General features: G+C 34.0%; 3 protein-coding genes across 3 annotated transcripts; all 3 read right to left on the minus strand.

Moving 5' to 3' along the window:
* Positions 1 to 4706: 4706 nt before the first annotated feature.
* LOC117928474 lies at positions 4707 to 5645 on the minus strand. Its single transcript, XM_034848351.1, has 3 exons — positions 5530 to 5645; positions 5307 to 5312; positions 4707 to 5250 (listed from the first exon to the last, which is right to left on the minus strand). Exons 1-3 carry the CDS (start codon positions 5643 to 5645, stop codon positions 4707 to 4709), a joined length of 666 nt encoding a protein of 221 aa, XP_034704242.1.
* Positions 5646 to 11450: 5805 nt separating this feature from the next.
* Positions 11451 to 12925, minus strand: LOC117927747. Its single transcript, XM_034847406.1, has 2 exons — positions 12827 to 12925; positions 11451 to 12499 (listed from the first exon to the last, which is right to left on the minus strand). Exon 2 carries the CDS (start codon positions 12471 to 12473, stop codon positions 11712 to 11714), a length of 762 nt encoding a protein of 253 aa, XP_034703297.1. The 5' UTR covers positions 12474 to 12499; positions 12827 to 12925; the 3' UTR covers positions 11451 to 11711.
* Positions 12926 to 18532: 5607 nt separating this feature from the next.
* Positions 18533 to 19201, minus strand: LOC117928475. Its single transcript, XM_034848352.1, has one exon. The coding sequence runs from the start codon at positions 19199 to 19201 to the stop codon at positions 18533 to 18535; it is 669 nt and encodes a 222-aa protein (XP_034704243.1).

The following is a 19201-nucleotide window of genomic DNA, read 5'->3' on the forward strand; positions in this document are numbered from 1 at the left end:
GAAACCAATGATGCTTCTCCTTGCAGTAGTGCAACTAGCCCAATCTGCATCATTAAACACATGCAGGTTTGTAGAACTTTGGGCAACATAGCGAAGACCAAAATTTTATGTGATATTTAAGTATCTCAGGATCCGTTTTACAACTTTCAAATGGGTGAAAGTAGGGCAGCCAAAGAATTGACACATTATTAACTAAATAAACTATGTTGGGTCTTGTGAAGGTCGAGATATTGGAGATCCCCCTACTATGCTGAGGAAACAGGTGGTATCAACAAGTTCTGAGTTAGAGGAGATAGCTTTGTTTTTTTACGGTCATTGGTGTAGTGCAAAGGGAGAACTTTCTAGCATTTGGCGAAGTATGTCATATGTGTAGTTGTGTTGGGACAAGAATACTTCACCAGACAAAGGCTTCACTTCTACTCCAAGAAAGTAGTGCGGTGATCCAAGATCCTTGATCGCAAACTCTTGGCTTAGTTTATTGAATAGATTATGAAGAAAAGCGTCAGTATTTCTTGTGAGAAAAATGTAGTCTACGTAGACGAGAACGATGGTTGTAATATTATGGTGCGATGTATAAAAAAGAGAGCCATCCGACAGGCTACAATGGAAGCCAATACATACCTCCTGAAGAAAAACCAACCATAGGGTGCTTATTTTCATACTAGTAAAAGGAAAAGAAAAGAAAACAAACTTTATTTATATATGTTCCTGTGGAGTACATCCATGATAAAACGAGATCTAATCTCATCTCTCATATATACCCTAGAGAACACCACACCACACCACACCAAGAAAGGAAAACAAACCTTGTTTATCTATGCTCCTGTCGAGTACAACCATGATAAAATGAGATCTAACCTCATCTCTCATATATACCCTAGAGAACACCACACCACACACTTAAGAAGGATATATTGAGTAGCCATGTGAGACGGCGGGGGGAGCAACAAGAACAGATGGGAATCATTTTTATAGAAAGCCACATATGCATCAACTAGCCATGCATGAATAATTTTAGATGAATCACCGCATTTATTCATTCTAGCATCTTTCTTATCCATTTAGACACCGATAGGATAGGTATCGCAAAGATGACAGAAATCACGAAAATGACAACGTCGAATGAGAACTCCAACAAATCGAGGCCCGTCTTTCCACGGCGTGGTCGTACATCTTGGTTCTGAGCCTTTGTCACCAAGGCCCCGCTGGTTGTTCCAGTCTCATAACTTGGTTGCTGATTACTAGCCTCGTCTTCCGCCCCTTTCTCGAGGTTGTCCTTCATGCATGACACATGACAATAGTACTTGCGACAACGGGAAACATAGACCCAGCTCCTGAAATTTTTTGAATGACCCTCGTTTCTACACATTAGGCACACTAATGATGTCTTTTCTTTAAGATAAAGTTCAATGTCACCATAATCCACCTTATCCTTAAATTCAAGCTTGGCACAACCAACCTTTCACATCCCTGCCGTATGCATCACAAACCATATTTCTTCCTCCTGAGTCCTGCTCAAAGGTAAATTTGCAACTGATAAATGTTAGAGTCAAGGACTCAACAGGTTTGCATTGCTCATGAAGGTGGAAGTCGCATTTCTGGTGCCCATCCTCGTGCTCACTCTGGTAACATTCTTGTGAAATAAACACCATTTCTTTACATACCCCACAACAATTTTCATACATGATTTATTTCATCTTTTTTTTTTTTTTCCTCAATACATCGAGTGGATGATATGTTAAATATTAATGAGATTATTACTTTTATTATAAAATACAAATATGATAAAAAATATTATATAATTCTAATATAAATATACTTACATTACAATAAAATCTAATTAGGAAAATTTTAAACTTTTTTTATATTTTGTAAAAATGATAGTTTTATATAATCATACCATATTTCATAACATACTTATATTATGAATTACTTTTGAAACTAAATGAAATACTAATTTGAATTCACGAGACTCTGATTTATACATCGAGTGGATGAGTTAATACATATAATATGTTAAATATTAATGAGATTATTACTTTTATTATAAAATACAAGTATGATAAAAATATTATATAATTATAATATAAGTATACTTACATTACAATAAAATCTAATTAGGAAAATTTTAAACTTTTTTTTATTTTTTATAAAAATGATAGTTTTATATAATCATACCATATTTCATAACATACTTATATTATGAATTACTTTTGAAACTAAATGAAATACTAATTTGAATTCACGAGACTCTGATTTATATATATATATATATATATATATATATATATATATATATATATATATATATATATATATATATATATAAATTATTAAATAATTTCAATGTGTTGGGTGAATTATGCTAATATATTGATAATGATGTATTACTACCAATAGGGTATGAATAAATATTTTTAAAATTATTATTTTTGTAATGAAATATAAGCACGACATAAATGTATTATATATACAATACAAATACATTAACGTCATCATATATTACAACATAATTTAATTTATTTTTGTTTAATTTTTTCACGTGCTATATTACCAATAAATAGTTGCATGTTATTTCATTGAATAATTGTGTGTTATTCAATTGAATATTTGTATATCATGTTAATAAAGCTTTTAATGGTATGTTACACATATAAAATGACATAATAACCTTAGGATGTGGTTTTTATTTTCGAGATATTGATTTTATTTTTTTTAACTAGATTCTCTAAAAAATATCAATTTTTTTAAAAATTTAATAATGAGTGTATTTCAAATAATTTAATTTCTTTTATATATATATATATATATATATATATATATATATATATATTTCATTCAACCCCACATTACTTAATGAGTAAAAAAAATGATAAATTCATTAAATATATGATATTGATGTGATAATATAAAATAATTTATAATTAATACAAAATAATAACATAAATTAATAATACATGGTTTATTTCGTATTAGATTGCAATAGAGTTATGCTTTTTGACATATTTGTGGCTAGGTGCTAATTGTAAACGAATATGATAAATTGGAAAATGATAAAAAAAAAAAAAAAAAAAAAGGAATAAAGGGTATAAGAAAAAGGGAAATATTTATAAAAAATGGCGGAGATGCAGGGGAATTTATGCACATTAAAAATTAATTTGAATTCCAATAATAATAATAAGATTAGAAACCTTCCCAACCGAGCTTCTAAAATCCCTTTATTTAAGGCATTTCCAATAATACGCTGGCTAGTGCTGCACATGTGCCTGCATGGAGAATAAATAAACGTATACCTTGAAAAAAAATATATATGTATTCAGGAAAGATAAATAAATTCTATGATATGCTATGCATATTTCATGTGTTTTTATTTCATTAGCTTCAAATCAAGCCTAAATTGATTCATAGAATTAAACTGCATCACATGATGATTTAGTGGTGGTATACTCATGTATATATGGTGCAGCCTTAAAGTATTGCTTTAAATTTTTTCTTTACTGGTACTTCTTACTTCTCAAAAGTGCAGCTTGATTTTAAGAATAAGTAATATGTAGTTTGACTTCTTCCTTCTTACTGGTGGTTTTATTTCATTCTAAGAAGATGCTACTTGAGTGGTCTAATTGATATCGGCTAAAATTACGAGATTCTTCTTAATGACATCAGCTAAAAGCCTTGAGAAGTCTAATTGACATCGGCTAAAAATCCATAATTCGTCTTAATGACATCAACTAAATGCCTCGAGTCGTCTAAACGACATTAGCCGAAATTCCCTAATTTGTCTTAATAACATTAGCTGAATGTTGTGAGTCATCTAAATGACATCGGTTAAAATTTCCTAATTGATCTAAATGACATCGGCAAAATGCCTTGATGCATCTAAATGATACCATTCAACTCAATGACAAACGTTTCGTCTCAATGATAACATTTCGTCTCATTGACGGCGAATATCATTACAGTTAAAACTCCATCATACCAAGAATCATTCAAACCAAATGCCTTCATGCTAAGTGATGTCATGAATAAACATTTGGCTAGATAAACATACCTATCAAAGTGAAGTATCATCATAGCAAAATGCATGCTATAAACCAAACAATCATAAATTACGACAACCATAAAAAATAACGAGTCTTGTAAACGTGAAACATTCAAAACAAAGAAACACTAACATATATGCAAAAAGTCGAAATGCAAAAATATAAAAGGGAAACCGTATTCTAAAACAATATGAATTTAAACAAGTTTTTGGGGCAAAAATCTCTTCATTAAATTTTTTCTTTTCTCGCTCAAAAGATATCTTAAACGGCTCCTTTTAAACGAGAAAAAGGGGCAAATGAAGTGGATATTATAACAGAACGAGCCACACTGTCACTCGCTCTATGGTACCCAAAACGAATTAGAGGCTTGTATTCTCTATAACACGAACAGAAACCCGTGTCCTTATGAACACGAATAATACAGTTACGAAGTTTCAGAGAATATTTCTGTCATAATCTTCATCACTAAGGAGATGACACGTGGACTTGTGATGGAAGATAAAAACTGAGAAATATGCCAACAGAAGGCAGATGAAAAATCAGTGTAACAACAATCCCCACCTTCGACTTCGTTTTGTGATAGCTCCGGTTTGAGCCCTCGTCAAGGATTCACAGCCGCAACTCTTCCTCTCATCACTAGTTTCTTTGATAAGATATCGATCATCATCACACCATGTCCATAACACATCCCACATGATAACAGTGTTTCCCACAGTTGGAAGCGTATAACCAGCTCCTGAGTCCTTGGGAAATATTCACACTTCCGCATTCTAGGCACTTTGATGAGGTCTTGGCTTTAAGATAAAGCACAATCCCCTTCTCTCCTTTTTGCTTGATGGGAAGCTGGGCGTAACAGGGGTGTAAATAATAGGGTTTCTTACACATTTTACACTGGTAAAACCACCCTTTCACGTCCTTCCCACATGCATCACAAGCTCTCTGATCGCCTCCTGGGGCTTCCTGATGAAATACAAAGTCACATTTCTTACTCTCCAGGAAGGGGAATTCGATGAAGGAGGGCAAGCCGCCATCGGATAAATGATAGCACTGCTGATGAAGATGATAGTCACAATTCTCAGCATCTTCACACTGGTAAACTTTTCCTTGGCCTTTCTCTTTACATCCCCCACAAGTATATGGCGTCTCGTGAGCATCCTTCAGCCGAAGTGGGTGTGGGTGGAAGCTTGCCGTTATGTTTTCTGGGGTACACCTGCTCCATAATATACGATGAGTAGATGAACGACATGAGGATCGATTACAGCTCACCTGCACCTGCACAAAAGTATAGTTTTAGATTTTTATGTTATACAAATAAATGCTTGTATTATTTTAGAGAACAGAGGGATGCAGCAGTTCCCTAACTACAAACCATGATAACGAAAACTAGGTCAATAAAAGAAAGGTTAAAAGAGTATTTGCTTACCTATTGTATTTGTTATAGTATATGACTCATATTGAATGAAAGACATAGAGAGAAAAATGGGCAAACATCAAAGTGAAGCGAAGCAACGACATTTGTTGTTCAAGTTTGTATTTGTATAAGTTTGTATTTGTATTGTTGAGGGCGAACTGATAGATTGGGGGTGCAGGGAGCAATGCCCCCATGGTACGGTTCAAGAGTATTTTTGAAATTTTATTATATGAGGGTTAATATAAATATCTTTTATGTAACCCTAATTCAATATATAGTGAAAATCTTCTTCCCTGTTACGTGGACGTAGGTAATCTATTGAACCTCGTTAAATTTATGTTTCTCTTTTTATTTTTCACTAGAATTATTGCACGAAAATCAACACTACTATATGTGGTGCTGATGCCTCGGAGGTTTGTCTATATATATAAGACTTCTCTCGACAGGGAGTTGATCATTTTCTCTGAAACTGAGAGAGTTAGCTCTGAAACGTCCCACAATCTACGTACGGATTTAGCGTACCGTTAAAAATCTCTTTATTTTAATTTGCCTCGATGTTGTTGGGTTACAAAAGTCGGAGTGAACAACCGGTTTTGGCTATTTGGTTGTTAAGCGTGTTCCATGTTCCAAAAGTTAAAATCTTTTTGATATTATATATTAAAAAATGGTTTGGCTAAAGAAATAATCTTATAATGTTACAAATACACCCTCAGGAAGATGTACGTCTTTCATTGAAGCTCCTTTACGCATGGCAATGGCGATGAGGGCCGTCCTGTCCCATCCACAGTTGGATCGATTAAAAAGTCTGAGATTTCCCACTATTCTTTCTACCAAAAATCTTATTTGTCTTATTGCTTCCGGAAACCTGAGGTGTCTGGTTTGTAGGGCTCATACAGTCACGCGTTATTCTTGAATATAATATTAACAAACCAACCATTGACTTGAAATAATTTAAGAGGGAGAGAGTGAAGTCGGACGTTGTTTGGAAATGGGCGGGGAGAGAAACATGTCAAGAAATGAAAGAGAAAAAAGGGTGATTGCGGGGGTGACGGGGGGCAAGGTGGGGGTGGAACCGCGGAAGTTGTTTGGAAGGGGGGAAAGTGAGAGGCTGAAAAGTCATGGAACTCTAAAGGAAGGTTTTTCCATTTCGCAGACAATTAATTAATAACGATGTTGTTTGAAAATGGACGGAAAGAGAAATTGCGGGTTGAGGGAAATTGCGGAGGTGTGGAGAGTGCGGGTTGAGGGTTGTGGGGAAACTGAAAGGCTGAAAAGTCATGGAACCCTAAAATAAGATTTTTATTTATTTATTTTTTTTTTTCATTTGGCAAATTTTCAACAGATTTTCCTGAGAAAATTTCTTTGTTGTGTTTTGTTCATGGGCTGGAACTAAATGAATGCCGAAGGTTCTGACGTTGGGTAGTTGTGTGATACATGCATAAATTATGGGCTGGCATATACGTTATCATTGACTAAATTTAATTAATATATAATGCCGAGTTTGATAATTTCACGAAAATTCCACTGGATTAGACAGGCCATGACCGCAATTTCCCATGAACTGCCCAAACTTTGATGCATGCATGATAGTTGACGAAGGAGAGGCTGTGAGGAAGTTGCTTGGAAGTCCGACAAGAAGACAAAGATTCATCAAGGAGTATATTCTCTGGTTGACTTTCTAATTTGATATTTATGAAAGTCTACGCAAATATAAGTAATTATTCATACATGCTTTTGAATCTGAGGTACAAATAAGGAGAGGCGGTTTGGGAAAATAATTAAAAAAACAATTATTATGAAAATTAGCTCCAAGGATTTCATTAATATTATTCAATATTTTTTAGAATTAAGTGAATTAGAAACCTTATTGATTCACGATTTAATGGTTAGATCGATGGTTGAATCAAATAATTTATTAATATAAATAAAATTAAAAATCAATAATATTTATTTTTTCATCTTTTATTAAATATATTAACATTTTAAATTTTAAAATAAAAAATATATAATATTGAAATGTGAAAATATAAATTAAGACCGGAAGAATATTATGTCATTTTATATATATCTTATCATTTTATAAGTTTAAAAATATATTAGATATTTGATATGAATTTTTGAAATAATATATCTATTTTATTATCTTTTTTTATAACTCGTAGAAAAAACCGGTGAGGTAGCAGGTTGGTGCAACCCTACTCATTTGAACCTGACGTCCGAGATACAAGCCATAGACCTAGCAAGCTAGGTATAAATGCTGATTTTTTTTTTAAAAAAAAATTAGTTCCTATTCTTGTCCCACATCGGAAGAGTAAGATAGAAAGACCTTTAATTCCTCACTTCACTTTCACCTACTTGCATCACGAGTGGGCCCTGGGCCAAAAGGCTGGGCAATGAAATGATGTGTGGCCCCAAAGAAACCAAGGCCTATTTTTCCCCCCAAAAAAAAAATGTAAAAAGTTTGTTGAACCAAACCCGGTTTTGTCCTATTTGTGGTGTTGATGCATGCCCTTTGAGGTTTATCTATTTATATATAAAATTTATCTCAACATGGAGTTGATCTTTTTCTCTGAAACTGGGAGAATTAATTCTGAAACTTCCCAGAATCTACGTAAAGGTTTAACGAGAGTTCTAGATGGACAACGACCCATCAGCAAGCTGCAGGAGATTTCCCATAAACCGCTAAAAATCTCTTTATTTTTATTTGCCTTGATGTTTTAGGTTACACAAGTCGGAGTCAACAACCTGTTTGGGTTTGGCTAAAGAAATTAATAATCCTATAATATTACAAATACACCCTCACGAAGACGTGCGTCTTTCGTTGAAGCTCCTTTAGGCATGGCAATGGCGATGGGACTCGTCCTCTCCTATCCGCAGTTGGACCGATTTGTAATTAACATAAATCATGGGTGGCTTTTGAGAATTTTTTTTTTCTTTCTGTTTTAAACCTGAGTTTGGGCTTTGCCTTTTCTTATGACTCTCACCTAAATTATATATAAATCGATTTTTAAAAAATAATTTAATTTAAATTTTTTATTTACCATTTTTAATATGTAAAAATAATAATAAATTATTTTTTTATAAATATAAGTTACAAATCATTATAATATTTTAATTATTTATAAAATATATTTATTTTTATATAATTTAAATTCTTTTAAAAATATAATTTTTTTTAAAAATAAAATAAAATGAGGTGAAGACGCCTATCCTATCTTGTTTAATTCTTTTAGTCAATGAAGATGAAAATTATTTTGAACAAGATGGATCAGGATGGAGCCCATTAAAAAAAAAAAAAAAAAAAAACCCTAAAGAGGCAGGCAGTCATTTTCCTTGGTACTGGTTTGTATCCTGTTAACCAGTCGGAGCTTTCCCACCGTTTCATGTGGAAAATTTTCTTGGTCGTTTTGCCGTGGATTATGGTTTGTAGGGCTTCACACGTAATGGTTGAACATGGAATTAACTAAATAAAAGCTTGATGCGTGTAAGGGTATGATTTGGCCTGGTAATGGAGATTGGTCATGGACACTGACCCGGTCAAAGATTGAAAGGCCACCTCACACCCTAAGTTGTTTTCCTTTTTCCTTTTTTGGAAGAGAGTAGGAAAGGGGAAGGAAATAGGAAGAAAAAAAAAAAAAACCAAGTCTTCATGGAAGAACATAAAAGCAGGGTTTTTATTTTGAGGAAAATTAGGGGCATGTTTGGTAATCGCTTTAAAAAATAGTTTTTGATAATTGTTTTTGAAAATTATTCTATAATATTTTGTAGAACAAAAACTTGTTTGAAAAATTGAAATCTTTTAAAAAACTTTAAATATGTTTTAAAAATAAATTTTATTTTTAATCATTCTACATATTTATACCATTATTTTTTAAAAATAGTTTTTAGAAAACAAATGAAAACAACTAAAAAATAATTTTTTGAAAACACTCTGTTATTAAGAATAGAAAATAAAAAACATAAAATAATTTTTAGTTGTTAAAAGTGTTTTTAAAAACAGTTTTCAAATAAACTCTAAATTTTTTAGTATTAATTTTATTTGTGATTCTCATTAAAGGCTATTTGGTAGGAAAATGATTAAATAACATGTTCTCTTGGACATGAATAATAAATAGGCCATTCCCATTTAAGATATATATATTTGATTAATCATATACAAATTGTTGAGCAAAATCCCTAGAAATTAATTTTTGAGGATTTTTTTATTCTTGACGGTCAACATTGAAACATCAACAATACTGTGTTAGAACGAGGAACCACCGAAATAGGCCAGAAAATCATCCAGGCCTCCGTTTCAGATACATGAAGAATAAATATATGATGTATGTTAGGGTACTTAAAGACGAGTTCTGAGGCTCATGTATTTGTGTTTGTTGAACAAAATTGGCCATTTTTTAAGCACACTTGGCCAATGCCACCAATATTTTATCATTTGAGAGTTTGAACCGATCAACTCTTAGGATTATATCGGTCTTTCCTAAATCAATTAGAAGTTTAGTAGTGGTTTCTTATGTAATTTCTTCCTCCATGGAGAGTAGCTTCAGAGAAAGTTGAAATGAACATACAGGGAAATTTAGGTGATTTCACATATGATTTCTATATACATGAAGTTTTCAAATTAGAGCAACTTCAAATGAACATATCATTTTGTATGATGTCCTCTTCAATGTTAGTATCAAGATAAAACATGTAAGGTTTTTCAAACACGATTAGAAACCTTCGACGCACATCCATGAATCATATTTGATAAAACTCTTTAATTCAAATCTCGGTATTATTGTTAGTTATTAGAGTTTAGTTACAATACAAAATTTGTACCTAAAAAAAAATACGCAAGCAGTTAAGTAGCATCATATGTGCAATTTAGGTCTCTAGTCTCGTTATTTTGTACCCTTAATATATTTATTTATTCATTCAATTATCCAAATTTTGTAAATAAGGTACGTATTAGATTTTTTTCTAGTTATTGTGTTCTTAAGTGTAGATGGTTTTTTCAATTGACAGAATTTAAAGTAAATAAATCATCTTCCTAATCGCTGGAAGGAGGAGAGTCTTTTGCAAGTCATTTTCACGGCATCTTCATTAATTTTCCACGCCGAGTAGAGAAACTAGAATTCCACGCACGAGAATTGGAAGTCTGAAGCCAATCCTCAGTTTATTAAAACTTTGGTGATTTCTTTGTTTTTGGAAGCTGGTTGGTGTACTTGATATCTTAATTTCGGCCAAAATGCCTTGACGTAGGTGCGTGGAAATAGTTGTGTTCACAAGGATGAAATCAAAGGGTGGTGACAGCCGGGTAGGAGTGAGGTAGAATTTGGATATAAATAATCTGGATATAAAAAAAAGTTGGAATTGTTATTTTTGACAAAAGTTCCAAGTTCCTTATATCATTATAATATTATATATTTTTTTATAAAATAAAAAAAGTATTATAAATACTTTTATAATATTTTAGATTATAAGAATAAAAAATTATAAAACAATAGAAAATTATATGAAGTGAATAGAAATAGGAGGAATAAGAAAGAGTGGAGCGAAGGGTTTGTGGTTAAAGGTGTGATTAAATACAAAGAGCGGAGAAATATGAAATATTTTATAAATCAATAAATATTTCTAATTTTTGTTCTTTTTAATATTCTTTGTAGTATAGTAAAATGATTTTTTTTCTTAGCTGTGGATGTAAACATGATTGACTAAATCATATTAAAACCTCGTATATTTTGATGTTAATTATTTTTTCTTTACATTCTTAAATTAACATTTTGTGCATTAAAACTTTTGTTAGAATGACACTTAACATCTTATATCACTTTTCAATATATATGTATATTTTCTTGGTTGACACCCAAATTCCATGTTGTTTTTCATGGAAAATTCGTTGCTATCAAAAAAAAATTGCTTCAAAAAACCAATATCTGTATGAACCTAAACAACAATCAATCATGTTTATGAAAACATTCAAGGGCGTTTATTTTGATATTAGAAAAAGGGAAAAGAAAAAGAAAAAGGAAGGAAGACAAACTTGATTTATGTTCCCATCGAGTACAACCTTGATCAAACGAGAGCTAATCTCATCTCTCATGTATACCTAGAGAACATCACACCTCACACCATAGATAAATTGACCACGTCAATCGAAAAAGTGGGCAAAAAGAAAAGCACTCGAAACAAAAGAGAAAAAGCTCGCATTTGCTAAAAAGCCATAACAACTAACCATGATTAATGATTTTAGATGAGTCACTTTCTGATGCGATGACGATCTATTTTCTTTTTAACCATTTGATCACCAATCCGAAAGGCACAGGAATAGATATCCCAAAGATGAGAAGAACCACGAAATTGAAAATATCCACTGCCATCTCCAAGTACTCGAGGGCCTTCTCTCCACGGCGCGTTTTTATCTCTTGGTTCGGAGCCCTTCTCACCAAGGCTCCGCTGCTGGTCCCAGCCCCAGAACTTTGTTGCTGATTACTAGCCTCCTCTTTGTTCCACCTCTCCACTTTGCCTTTCACGCATGCCACATGATAACAGTAGTTGCCACAGCGGGAAACGTAGACCCAGCTCCTGAAATCTTTGGAATTACCCTCATTTCCACATATTAGGCACACTGATGAAGTCTTTTCCTTAAGATCAAGTACCATACCTCCCTTATCCGTCCTCTTAAATGGAAGCTTGGCACAACATGGGTGTAAATAACGTGGGTTCCCCCGCGATAAGCACTGGTAAAACCAACCTTCCACATCCTTCCCACATCCATCGCAAACCATTTTCTTTCCTCGGGGGGCCTCCTGCTGAAAGGTAAAGGTGCAGTCGATAAACTGAAGCCAGATGGACTTGGAGGAAGGGTCGCAATCCTTATGAAGATGGAAGGGGCATTTCTGGTCCTTACACTGGTAACATTCTCGTAAATCTATCTCATACTCTTTACATCCCCCGCAATGGTATGGTTTTTGAGCAGGCTTCAGTATAAGCGGCGAGTGTGGGTGGCTGTTTATTACTTTTTGTCTTGGGTACAACTCCATTTCTGTTGATGATAGCTCTCCCGCACCTGCAAACATGTATCCTGAGTATTACACATATGCGTTTGGTTACCAACAAAATAGATTTCATACATATAACACATGCATAATTTTGTCATATGCTTATGTCAGTAGTAAAGCAAACAGGTAACAATTTGTAGGATATGGAGAGAAAAGCATGAAGTAAAAGGAATGGGTGCTCATTAATAAGGATACAGATTGAAAACAGATGGAAATTGAATGGATTATACAAAAGGTGAAAAGGAATCGAAAGGAGTAAACCCTAAGCTCGAATCAGTAAACTATATATATAGAGAGATAGATATAGAAAGACGGAAAATATCAATGCATCTCACCTGCTTGTTGGAATTTGAGATGCAATGACCTGCAATGTTTGATACCACCTAGTTGGGCGGAGAGATTAGAAGAAGAAGAAATCTGATAGAGGAAGAAAAGAAAGGAAGTGGGAAGGCATGTGATAAAGCATTGGTGCAATGAGGGGCACTCTTTATAGGCAAAGGAAAACAATTTTTTATTGGGTTTTTACTTAATAGTCCACCATTAAAACATTACTTTCACTGCATTGTGATGAGAAATTTTGTCAGAAAATCACCCAAACCGTGTGTGCCCATTTCATTTTTAAGACAAATGAATGGTATACCTAATGGTTTGAATGAATCAAAGACTAATTTTTGAATAAATCTAACGTACGTATTTCTCTTTACTAAAATGAAACCGACCTCTTCAGGCAAACTTGATCACCAAGAAAGAGGGTTGAATTGATCAACTCATGAGTATAAAATTGGTCCTTCCTAAATCAAAATAATATTGTGGATCTATACTTAATTAAGAAGAAAAGAGGATTAGGGTCGACAGATAAGGTCTCTAATTTTTTTTTCAAATCACTGAAATGAAAACTTAACATAAGCCACCAAATCAATGGCAAAATATTTTCCCAATTATATTTAAAATTAAATTTTGTGAAGTGTTTGTGAGACTGAGTTGTTAATATTTTGTTACTTGAAAACCAGTTAAAGAGGATAGAATTCATCAGGCAAAATGAGGTGAATTAACCAGGGCACAGGAACAATATGGTGCTTGGGGTATAATCTCAAGCTAATAAAGCTGTAATACCCCGAAAGTGTATCCCTTCTATGCAACGCATCAGACATGTCCAGAAATTGATCAAAAGGTTATATGCACCGTGATGATGATCAGTTCTACTAATTTTTTACTTGATATGCATACACACACCAAGATAGCTTTATGAAAATGTTGAACATAATTAATCTATAGTTTAGGACGATTAATGTTTACAGATCTGATATCAATTAACAAGAAAAATCAATAAAAAATATTTTATGATAAGCCTTTGTAGGTGTACAATTCACTCCAATGCAAAAAAAATGACTCCATTAAGGACTAATTAATTGTTGATGAAAAAGTCGGGAAATTTGGCAAGATTAATCACTATATAAATTACAAATTAATTTAAGTACAACTTATGGAACTCGATCAATGGTGTGAACCTTTCCAAAATGTCTGAATCTATCTAATAATCTTATTATTAATAATGGAATTGAGATATGAACTGAAATTTCTAGATGACTTATGATTTTTCATAGAAATTCATCATCCTTTGCTTTTTGTAGAGTCAATGTGGAAATTTCTAGATTTAAAATGTCTAGAAATTTGCTTGGGTCATTCTTTCACACGCCAATATCTAGGTTCTCAAGGCTAAAAACATTAATTAAAGACTTGATCCAGTCAATCTTATATATTTATTTGTCCATTTCACGTATGAAGATCAAGTCAGCTGGGGAACGGTCGTTTAGATAGAAGTTGGATAAGCATAATCACAAACCATGCAGGATTAAGTTTCAGAATCGTTCTTATTTAATTTGTGAGAAAAATACAAATCTTTATAGCTCATAAAAAGGTATTGGAAGTTTATATTATGAGAATAAAAAGGTATGAAAGACATATATGTCCCGTTATGTGATTGAATTTCATTTCTATACTGCAAATTTTATAAATTTCTATAAATTAATCTAGAGATCAATGAATTTCAATTTAGGTTGAATGGGAAGGGGGTTGCCAAAAAATCTTTTGGTTTCCATCAATTAGTTTAGGCTGATGCCAATTGATTCTTCGAAATCCACTTGGGCGTCATTTATTGATTCGAATGAACATGAGTGGCAAGTGAAAATAATAGATCAATCGGTTGTTAAAAATCTTTCATTTTCAACAGTCGTTATATTTATTAATCAGAAGACCTTATTAATATTCTTTTGGTTGACTTGTACGTGATTATTTTAAAGGGTGGGTGAAGGTCTTTACAGATAGGGATGTCCAATTAACCAAGAGGGGGAAAAAGTAAAAACTAGACATGAAACCTTCTGTGAGGCTCCAGCCCTTGTGACAGCCAGTCTTTTTTTCTTTTCTTTCTTTTTTGGCCTCTTTTCGTTTGTTTCTCGCCATTCTAGAAAAAAAAAAAAAACCCTCTTTTTCTTACATGCATGACAATCCAAATAGCAGAGCTTCTATAGTCCACCTCTGACCACCGGCTTTTTTGTTTTATTCTTTAGAAAAATGAAAAAGTGTAGTAGATATATTTTCCATAATCTTAGTCTAAAATATTAGAATAAATTTCCAGATATGAAAGGGCAGGTTAGTTGGTAACTAATCTTCTAATAATTCTTAATAGAAATAAAGATGTTTGAAGGAGAGGAATTGACTAGATTATTATAGAAGTACTCAAGCAACGTCTGCCTACCTCCGACTTGGAAAAAGGTTGTCTCACTTTTCGAATTTTCCTTTTATGACTCATAATTTTAATAATAATTGCGCTCCAGTGATTTCTCTTTAATATCAAAGATTGAAGATTTCATGACATCATCACATATAGAAGACCAGCATTAGAGGAAGTTGGGATAAACACACTGCCAAGTTTAGAAGTGGTTTCTTCTGTAATTTCTTCTTCTATACAACCATAAAGATAAACTATTACAAAGAAAAATTTAAACCCCCCAATTAAGCGATTCTGATGGAAAGTACGTAGTTTGAGAGAAAGTTGAAATTAGCAAGTGTAGATGGTTAAAAATAAATAAAACATCTTCCTGTTCTCTGAAAGGAGGAGGGAGATTTGCAAGGACATGTTCAACACATCTCCTGTAATTTTCCACGCCGAGTAGAGAATCTAGAATTCCAAGACAAAAAGTATATTCCACGAGAAAAGTCCGCAGCCAATTCTCAGTTTGTTAATGCCTTTGAAGTTTCTTTGTTTTTGGAAGCTAGTGACTTTTGGTATGTGGAAATAGTTGTGTTCACATGGATGGAATTCAAAGGGTGGTGATAGTAGATTAGACTTTCGGGCTACGAGTCTTATAATGATTCTAGAAAATGAAGTTTTTAATACTAAAAAAATTAAAAACATTTTTTTATAATTATTGTTAAACGCACTCTTAAAATTATTAGAAAAATTAAACACTTAGCATTTGCTAGAAAGCCACATGAACAAGCCACTTGCGCGTCATTGGTTTCAATGAAGGAGAGTTGTTAGTGAAAATAATATGTATATTAATCGGTTGTTAAAAGTATTTCATTTTCAACAGTCGTTATATTTATTAATAGGCTTCATTAGTATTCTTTTTGTTGTGATTATTTTAAAGGGTGGGTGAAGGTCTTTACAGCCTGGTATGTCCAATTAACCAAGAGAGGAAGAATAATGTGTTGGAAGTGACCCTTCTGCCAATTCGCAAGAATGACGTTCTTCACAGGACATACATGATAACATTATTGGCTACAAGTGGAAACTAACATCGAACGAGCCTGTGATTCCTTCATAAAATCCCCTTGTTCTTGCATTTTAGGCACTTTGTTGAGATCTCATCTGTAAGGCGCAGTTAGATTTCATTATTGCTTGTGTTATGTGGATGCTTCGAACAGGAGAGGTGTATGCCATGTGCCTTGTGAGTTTGGGTAGTTGGTATGCTTGATGGTCTCGTGTGGAGAATTTGGTCGGATAGGTTTCACAATCATGTTTTATTCTAGAAGTCAAGCAACGTGTTCCTACTTCCTATTTGGAAAGAAGCTGTCCCACTTTTCGTAATTTTAATATCAATTGCGCCCGATGACTTCTCTTTAATATCAAAGGTGTCAAATGAACTATAATATTATAAAATTTACATTAACAGAAATGGAGGTCTTGATGAATTGTAGATTTGGACAGAGGGGCATACCATTGAACATGATCGTGGCCAGTGGTGCAGCTAGCAAAGGCCCACAGTATTGAAGTTTTCTGAGTTTGATTACAGCCCTCTTTAAGGGGAGAAATTTGGGCAAAATTTTTCATTAACTTGTATATAATTTTGCCCCGCTTGAATAAACATCCTATTATTTGTCGTCCTACAATAAATTTCTACATGAAAGTTTATATTTTACTTAAGAGGAAATGCACTATTTACTCAAGGAGATTGCACCGGTTAAGGAATGTTGATATCGCCGGAAGATTGGTTAACGCTGATGACTGGTGGATTTTTTATTTTCCCTTTTATTCTCTTGATCTGTAGCTTGACCCCAGGAGATGGTGGGATCTTTAATCTTGGCATAGGCCCCCTTAAACTAGCATGTGATTGAGGATGAACACCCTGTTTGTCCCTGAATATTTGAAAGGTAGCCTTGGTTAATGGCTTTGTGAAGATATCAGCAAGTTAAGACGGATAAGGAATGTGTCTTGTGATAAGATGACCCACTGCAACTTTCTCTCATATGAAGTGATTGTCGAGCTCAATGTGTTTTGATCTTGGATGAAACATAGGATTAACTGACATGTGAAGTGCACTAACATTGTCACAAAATAGCTGCAGTGGGCTTGCAGAGGGAATACCAAGATCATGAAGAAGAAATATGATCAATGCTATCTCAGCTGTGGTGGAGACCGATCTAGATTCAACATCAGTATTGGATCGAGAACTGTGGGTTGTTTCTTAGAACACCAAGAAATATAGTTGGCACCAAGAAATGTGCAGAAACCTATAGTTGGCACCAAGAAATGCTATCTCCTTGCGGTAGTGCAACTAGCCCAATCTGCCATCGAAGACCAAAATTTTATGTGATATTTAAGTATCTCAGGATCCGTTTTACAACTTTCAAATGGGTGAAAGTAGGGCAGCCAAAGAATTGACACATTATTAACTAAATAAACTATGTTGGGTCTTGTGAAGGTCGAGATAATCCCCCTACTATGCTGAGGAAACAGGTGGTATCAACAAGTTCTGAGTTAGAGGAGATAGCTTTGTTTTTTTACGGTCATTGGTGTAGTGCAAAGGGAGAACTTTCTAGCATTTGGCGAAGTATGTCATATGTGTAGTTGTGTTGGGACAAGAATACTTCACCAGACAAAGGCTTCACTTCTACTCCAAGAAAGTAGTGCGGTGATCCAAGATCCTTGATCGCAAACTCTTGGCTTAGTTTATTGAATAGATTATGAAGAAAAGCGTCAGTATTTCTTGTGAGAAAAATGTAGTCTACGTAGACGAGAACGATGGTTGTAATATTATGGTGCGATGTATAAAAAAGAGAGCCATCCGACAGGCTACAATGGAAGCCAATACATACCTCCTGAAGAAAAACCAACCATAGGGTGCTTATTTTCATACTAGTAAAAGGAAAAGAAAAGAAAACAAACTTTATTTATATATGTTCCTGTGGAGTACATCCATGATAAAACGAGATCTAATCTCATCTCTCATATATACCCTAGAGAACACCACACCACACCACACCAAGAAAGGAAAACAAACCTTATTTATCTATGCTCCTGTCGAGTACAACCATGATAAAATGAGATCTAACCTCATCTCTCATATATACCCTAGAGAACACCACACCACACACTTAAAAAGATATATTGAGTAGCCATGTGAAACGGCGGGGGGAGCAACAAGAACAGATGGGAATCATTTTTATAGAAAGCCACATATGCATCAACTAGCCATGCATGAATAATTTTAGATCAATCACCTCATTTATTCATTTTTATATTTTCCTGATGTAATGATCTACCATATCTTTTTTATCCATTTAGACACCGATGGGATAGGTATCCCAAAGATGACAGAAATCAGGAAAATGGCAAGGTCGACAAGGTCGACTGCGAACTCCAACAAATCGAGGCCCGTCTCTCCACGGCGTGGTCGTACAGCTTGGTTCTGAGCCCTTGTCACCAAGGCCCCGCCGGTTGTTCCAGTCTCATAACTTGGTTGCTGATTACTAGCCTCGTCTTTCGCCCCTTTCTCGACGTTATCCTTCATGCATGACACATGATAACAGTACTTGCGACAACGGGAAACATAGACCCAGCTCTTGAAATTTTTTGAATGACCCTCGTTTCTACATTTTAGGCACACTGATGAAGCCTCTTCTTTAAGATCAAGTTCAATGCTACCATTATCGACCGTTCTCTTAAAGTCAAGCTTGGCACAACATGGGTGTAAATGACGTGATTCCCCTGGTGTCGAAGACTGGAAAAACCAACCTTTCACATCATTCCCGCATGCATCACAAACCATATGTCTTCCTCTTGGGTCCTGCTGAAAGGTAAAGTCGCAACTGATAAATGTTAGCCACAAGGAAGCGATAGGGACACATTCCACATGAAGGTGGAAGTCGCATTTCTGGTGCCCATCCTCGTGCTCACACTGGTAACATTCTTGTGAAAAAAACACCAT

Source organism: Vitis riparia, chromosome 13, assembly GCF_004353265.1.
Source record: "Vitis riparia cultivar Riparia Gloire de Montpellier isolate 1030 chromosome 13, EGFV_Vit.rip_1.0, whole genome shotgun sequence".
In the NCBI taxonomy this organism is placed as follows: Eukaryota; Viridiplantae; Streptophyta; class Magnoliopsida; order Vitales; family Vitaceae; genus Vitis; species Vitis riparia.

Bases quoted from the DNA above. Each gene is read 5' to 3' on its own strand.
- LOC117928474 (XM_034848351.1), bottom strand. From the start codon at position 5,645: ATGGGGGCATTGCTCCCTGCACCCCCAATCTATCAGTTCGCCCTCAAC.
- LOC117927747 (XM_034847406.1), bottom strand. From the start codon at position 12,473: ATGGAGTTGTACCCAAGACAAAAAGTAATAAACAGCCACCCACACTCG.
- LOC117928475 (XM_034848352.1), bottom strand. From the start codon at position 19,201: ATGGTGTTTTTTTCACAAGAATGTTACCAGTGTGAGCACGAGGATGGG.